This window comes from Maylandia zebra, unplaced genomic scaffold (genome assembly GCF_041146795.1).
Source record: "Maylandia zebra isolate NMK-2024a unplaced genomic scaffold, Mzebra_GT3a scaffold01, whole genome shotgun sequence".
NCBI classification, from domain to species: domain Eukaryota; kingdom Metazoa; phylum Chordata; class Actinopteri; order Cichliformes; family Cichlidae; genus Maylandia; species Maylandia zebra.
The window spans coordinates 2,557,642-2,564,720 of NW_027490031.1; the positions used below are offsets into that span (position 1 = coordinate 2,557,642).

The 7,079-nt window shown below is 37.4% G+C and overlaps 1 protein-coding gene across 1 annotated transcript; it reads left to right on the top strand.

Moving 5' to 3' along the window:
- The first annotated feature begins 470 nt into the window (after nucleotides 1-470).
- Nucleotides 471-2,845, top strand: LOC143415619 (GTPase IMAP family member 9-like). The gene is made up of 2 exons (XM_076880914.1): nucleotides 471-718; nucleotides 1,593-2,845. The coding sequence occupies exons 1-2, from the start codon at nucleotides 682-684 to the stop codon at nucleotides 2,501-2,503; spliced, it is 948 nt and encodes a 315-aa protein (XP_076737029.1). The 5' UTR covers nucleotides 471-681; the 3' UTR covers nucleotides 2,504-2,845.
- Nucleotides 2,846-7,079: the final 4,234 nt, after the last annotated feature.

The following is a 7,079-nucleotide window of genomic DNA, read 5'->3' on the forward strand; positions in this document are numbered from 1 at the left end:
AATAAAACCGCTGTAACGTCAGAGGTAATGTTCATTAATTAATGGTTTTCTTTGGTTTTTGATGTACTGCAAAATATTTTTTATAAAATCCCAGGCCAGGAAAATCACCTTCATGTTTTTCTGTGTTTTATCTTCAGCTACTTTGACACAAAGGCATCTGCTGTGATGCTCACACCTTGGATAAAGTCTTGCGAGTGTCAGCTTCCTTTTTATAGATACAAAAATATGTAAATGTACTGATCTGAATTATATTTCTGACTGTCAAAATTTCCCAGATTTAAATCGAATCGAATCGAATTAAATCGAATCGTGGATCGAATCGATTCGGGACCTTGTGAATCGGAATTGAATCGATTCTAGAAATCAGTGACGATACCCAGCCCTAATTACATATACATAGTTTCAGTTCGGTTATGACATATATGAGAGTGGCTTTTGTCTCTCTGTCTGGTAAAAGGTCAGAAGTGAAACGGGTGAATTGAGAGCGCATGTAAGGTTGACACACACACACATAATCTTTGGGATGAGATGTCTTCGGCACAGGCATGAGGCAGCTACATAAGTGTGTCTGAATGGCATGTTTAAGGGGAGGGGACTAGAAGCAGAATATAAGAAAGCTAAGAAGAAAACGAAACTATTCAGCAGGTCACACTTCACACGACGACGGCCTGAAACAAAACTATGGAAGACGACAAGGACAGACAGGTTGTCCAGATTGGTAAGTGCCTCTCTATATATCACACTCTTTTTCAGGTGTACTTTACACTTTAGATAAAGAGCAACGCAGCTTGGCAGAGATGTATTGGGTTAAACTTGTAAATGTGTACAATAACTGTCTGAATTGCTCAGTAGAGTACGCAAACAAAGACAACCTCACAAAGTCTGCTTTCTTATGAGTAAATTTGTGCTCGGTCCACAGAGATAAAAAAAAAATGCATGTTTGTGTTTTCAGATGATTTTGTCTGATCAAAAGCACAATGTAAACCGTGAGTTGCTAGTTGACAGAATTCTCCTGTTGTTCTCCAGCTTCTCCGTGGAAATTAACATTTTAGATAGTCATAAAACAAACCAAAGATTTTTTGCTTTCTTGGAGATGGTATGTAAAGCATTTGTTACCAGGCTTGCTCAGACTTGTTTACATCCAGTGACACAGTTTATGATTTGGGTGGAGCAGCTTACAGCAGGCTGAATACATGAAACTGAACACGTTTCATGTTCGCAGCTTTAACAACTACACATAATGAGGTCAGGATTTTTCTGATTATACTGACAATTCTTCAGAAGTGTGGAAGAAACAAGCTGATGATAAGTAGAGGTACATTTAAAAAGTCACTAATACCTTTATACTACACAATATACAACTACACATGTTACTCAACTACACGTTTCTTTTCCAACTATTTATTTATGAGTGACTTATGTATGTATGTATGTATATATATGTATATATTGTACTATTCTTAGTTAGTGTATTGTCTGTCTTGTCTTAATGTTGGTTTAAAATGGAGCAGTGTAACAAAAAATAATTTCCCCCAGGGATCAATAAAGTATTCTGATTCTGATTCTGATATATCAATGAAATTTCCACACAGGTGAACAAGGAGTGGAGGAAGAAGAGGAACCAGTGGAGGAAGGTCTTAGGATTGTGCTAGTTGGGAAAACTGGAGTTGGGAAAAGTTCAGCAGGAAACACCATCTTAGGAACAAAAGCTTTCAAGTCTACATCATCTCCTTCCTCAGTAACAACAGAGTGTCAGAAGGAAACCTGTCAGTTTGAAGGTCAAGAACTGGCTGTAGTCGATACTCCAGGTCTGTTTGACACCGTAAAAAGTAACAATGAGGTGGTGACAGAGATTGCTAGGTGCATCTTATTTGCTGCTCCTGGTCCTCATGTGTTCCTGGTTGTGCTGCAGGCATTCCGATTTACAGAGGAAGAACAAAGCACAGTGAAAATGATTCAGAAGATATTTGGCAAGGAAGCAAACCATTACACTATGGTGTTGTTCACTTATGGAGACAATCTGGAGGCAGATGAAGTCAACATAGAGGACTTCATTAAAGAAAGTAAAGCTCTCTCTGACTTCATCCGTCAGTGTCATGGAGGATATCATGTTTTTAACAACAGAAACAAGGAACCCACTCAGGTCAGAGAGCTGCTGGAAAAGATCAATGTGATGGTTAAGAACAACGGAGGAAGCTACTATACCAATGAAATATTCAAAGAGGCTTATCAAGCTATTGTAGATGAGATAAAACAAATTGTGAGAGAAAATTTATCCATAACTCCTGCAGAGGCAAGAAAAAAGGCAGAAAAAAACAACCGCTTTAGTCGTTTATTTCTAGCAACTGGTGTGTCCATTAGTGGAGTGGGTTATGGAGCAGCTACAGGAGCACTTATTGGATCTGCGGTGGGACCAGTAGGTACCGCAGTGGGAGCGGTAGTTGGGGCTTTAGTGGGAGGTGCAGCTGTGGTAGTGAAGATGGGGGCCTGCAAAATACAATGATGATGGGTGTGAATTGAATTCATCTGCATGTAATTAATTGTACATCAATATGGAGATAAAGGACAATAAACACAGGAACAGAGTGTAATTTGTATCTTAATGTCAGTAAATTGTTTTCTGTTGACTTTGGACATCACAATTACTATAGGTTGACTAACTATTATTCAGTGGAAATAATTGAAATAATACACCACAAATGATCTAGATTAAGTTTTCTGAATGGTGTCTACAAGGTTTATTTTAAATACCTTTTGTGATGTGAGAAGGAAAAAGTTCAAATCAGTAATACAGAGAAAGGTTTAGATTTGTGTTAATAAGAATTTGAAACTTATGTTTGAAGATTATGTTTATCCATAACAAGTCCATTCTTTGAACTTTTTATGTTTATCAATAAAAAGGTGTCATGTATACACTCCCTGTGTCTAGAGCATTATTGCTGAGCAGGTTTCAAACACACCCAACACCCAAAACCTTAAACAAATCCCCTTTAAAATAGTTTAAAGTGTAATTCTAAAGAAAAGATTTTTGTTTTAACACTCGTTTTAACCATGTGTTTGACAGCTGGTTTAGGCTTCTGATCACAGACCTACATGGCCATCATCTTTACTTCTGAAACACTCCATTTCATTTTCTTTCAACTCAATTTTTTTTTTTTTTTGCTGCCAACAAATACATCCTTCCAGATACAAATTTCTCAGTTTCACCATCCGTATTTTTCAGACCATAAGGCGCATTAACCCTTTAAGTCCTACCATAGAACCAAGTCCGCCAGAGCTTATATAATATTTTTACATGCTGTAGAGCCATTTTTGGGAGCATTTCAAGTTGATATACATCAATACAACCATTATAGCTCAACTTTTAATAATATGTATTCATTAAGTGCATAGTAATTACATAAATTGCAAAAAAGTGCAATAAACTATGAAAAATTGAAAATTGTTTTTGTTTTTTTAACATATATTTCTAGTTAGAGAAATTTAAGAGGCTTATCCCTCAAAACTGTAAATACCAAAAAGTTGCACAAACTAGTTTCCCACCACAGGAAATTTATTTTGAGTGTCTTCATAGTTTTGTTTTTGAAATACACCAATGTTCATATACTGGCAGGAAAAATTAAAATAAATATTATAGTGCAAATTTGCAAAGAAAACAGCATATGCATCAAAATAAACTATTTCCAGCAGTGCAATATGAGTCCTAAGCATCCCAGAAACAACACAGAAAATCATTAAGTCAAACATAACTTTTAAAAACACAAATATAGGCTCATAAGGCCCCAATGATGAAAAACTACATTTCCGCAAAATGACGTTGTCATGGTCCTGGGTCGGTGACCCAGCGCTTTTAGTTTGTTATCATTTTCTAGTTGATGATGATGGTTTGAGTTCTATGTGTTATATTCGGTCTGCCTTTGAGTCTGCGTCTGTGTCTCTGTCTGTCTATGATGTCACCCCGTCTGTTTGTGAAGCTGTCTGTTTAGTTCTGTGTCTTGTTTGGTTCCCCGTGTCTGAGTTTCCTGTTTTATTGTGAAGGTCTCTGTCTGATGTGAGTGTGTTCAGTTTACATTTCCCCTGTCCCGTCAGCTCTGATTCCTCCCAGCTGTGTTGCCCTCCTGTCTCTCATCCCCTGATTACTGGTGTGTGTATTTAAGCCCCGTGTGTTCTCCTGCCTGTTGCCGGTTCGTCTGTGTTACTTGGTGTCCTGCTCGTCCTCTTCCTCTCGTCCCTTTGTCGTATGCTCCCAGGTCTGTTATTTTAGTTTTCCCAGTTTAGGTGTTTTCAGTTATTTGTCATGCCCCACTGCTTGTTTGCCACTACACCTTGTAAATAAACTTCACTAGCATTTTCATCCACTGCTTGCATCTTGGGTCCTCCTTCCTCCACACCACACGGCTCGCCTTACCAGCCGTGACAGACGTCACTTCCAGTTTCTGGCAGGTCATGGCGGACATGCGATAGTTCGTGCTGATGGACATAGGAAGTGTTACAAACAGCTGATCGGATCGGCAAAGTGTGTTTCTGGAACATTTTTTTGTTGCTTCAAGTTCTTTTTATGTTGTTTTTGCAAACCTATATATGGAAGGAAACTGTGACCTAGGAGAAGCTGATGGCAGAAGGTGTAAGTACACCTCCTCCGGTTTCATATGCAAAAAATATTATTGCGCTAGCTTACGTGGTTGCAGTGCTACTGGGATTTAAAAATAGTTATGCAAAATGGAGCGTGCCCGCTCCGACTGGCTTTAAAGGGTTAAGCAAAACAAAACAGTCAGATAAGTCAAACTTCACTCAATTCATTCTTCTTGCTTCCTCTACTTCCGTACCATTGATTCATTAATGTTGAATTCTCGGGCAGCTTTATGAAAGCTTTATATGCATTTATATTAAGTTAATGAAACAATAAATTGAGAATTATATTAGTGATAAAGTGAAGATCAATCTCTGCTAATCATTTCAATCAAGTAAACTTCAAAATAAAACCCTGAGAGTCAGTGTCATCATATCAGTAGCTGCATTTGATTCAAAAACCAGACATTTCCCTGAGTTTATATAATTCAACACATACAGAAAACAATTTACCTAATAAAGAGATTTTACATTGTTGAACAAAATGTCATTTGAGGTGATAACATATTAAATGACAACCAGTTTTGGGTAAGTTACTTTAAATTTATTAACGAGTTACATTACTAGTTACTTCTGTCAAAAGTAACTCAGTTACTTTAAGTTACTCGTTACTTTCAAAGGAACTAGTTACTAAGGAAAGTAACTCTGATTTTACTCAGAATACTCTTGTTAATGTGTTGCTTCTGGATACCCACCAAGATTGCCAGTCTTCTAGCTTGCTTACTTGCCACAAGTGCACTGCCCCACCTACCAACAGAAAGGAAAAAATAATGTGCATATATCCAGGAGAGAAATCGCACGCCTGGACCGTCCTTGACCAATGCCATGATTCTAGCCTACGAGAATAGCCTGGGGCGATCGTGGCTCAAGAGTTGGGAGTTTGCCTTGTAATCGGAAGGTTTCGATTCGAGCCCTTGGTCAAGACACTTCACCCGTTGCCTACTGGTGGTGGTCAGAGTAGTGATGTGACGTTCTGTATCGAGGATTCAAAGCTTGTGTCGAGTAATTTAGCGGGCGTTTCCGTGATGTGCGTATCGAGGCTTGCTTCATTTATGGGAGGAGCTGAAAATGATGACCCTTCAACCCCCTAGACTAGCCAGGGGATGTAACATAAATTGGGGATAGAGAAGGAGGAGCCAAGATGGTAAGTTTAGAAGGTTTATTTAATGCTGGTGATGAGATTTGGGTTCAGACTGAGGTATAACATAAGGGAGAGCCAAGGCCAACATAACAAACAAAACATCCCTGATGTAATAATAAAATGCATCGGTTAAAACACTCGACTTCAGGTACACGATGCCCAACTGGAAACACTTCAGCAATCCGAGATTCACAGAAGTTACAGAAAATGTTAAATTTTTGTGATTTATATTGTTCTCGGACAGTAGATGTTTTATATCGGGATATGAGATTTTGGTCATATCGCACAGCCCTAGTAGTTACTATGGACTTAATGCATACATATATTAAAATTTGAGCTATAAAAGTTGTATTGATTTATGGCAACTTGAAATGCTCCCCAAAATGGCACTACAGCATGTAAAAATATAAAGTTAAGCTGTGGCGGACTTTGGTTCTATGGTAGTTCTTAAAGGGTTAACATAAAACTGTTGTCGGAACCATACTGAATTTCACCAGAGAAACACACACACACACATATGAAGAGAGAGAGTATGGATAGCATGCAAACAGCTACCAAACAGCCATCATAATACGTCATACAATGAGAACAGGACAAATCAACAATTGACAATGACTAATTAATATTAAAATCTGTAACATAAGGTATTGTTTGGAGTTTATATATATATATATATATATATATATATATATATATATATATATATATATTTATTTATTTATTTATTTATATTTCTTCATACATTCTTATATAGTTCTATACTGTGTATTGTGTATTTTGTTGTACAGTTATTTTATTTTCAACTTTAATTTATATATTTTATTCCTTCCTAGTTAAATTTACACTTTAATTTTTCATATTTATCATTTATCACTTATTCATAGCCCTTTCCTTTTTTTTTTCTTTAGGTCACGAGCAGTTGTCTAAGCATTTCACTGCATATCGTACTGTGTATGACTGTGTACGTGACAAATAAAAATTTGAATTTGAATTTGTCTTTACCATTTCTTCTTGGAGCAACTGTAAGCCACATAATTTCCTTAGGGAATAATAAAGTATTCTGATTCACATTTTTTCAGGATGACCTGCCATTATCCAATGACACATCTGCTTACCGGTATCTTTTGCTCGTTTCTCCTCCTCTTCTTTTCTATTTTTTCTAAACTGAGCACCTGGGCCCTGTTTCAGGAAGCCGGTTTAGTGGAAAAACTGAGTAAGTATACCCTGAGTTAACGAAAACTCTGGGTTTTCGGTTTCACAAAGCGAGTTCAGATGAAGCCTCAGTGAGTCACTATGACGACACACTCCG

Coding starts and splice junctions, on each gene's coding strand:
- LOC143415619 (XM_076880914.1), top strand. CDS start 682: ATGGAAGACGACAAGGACAGACAGGTTGTCCAGATTG. Junction 719..1,592: donor CAGACAGGTTGTCCAGATTG/GTAAGTGCCTCT, acceptor ATTTCCACACAG/GTGAACAAGGAGTGGAGGAA.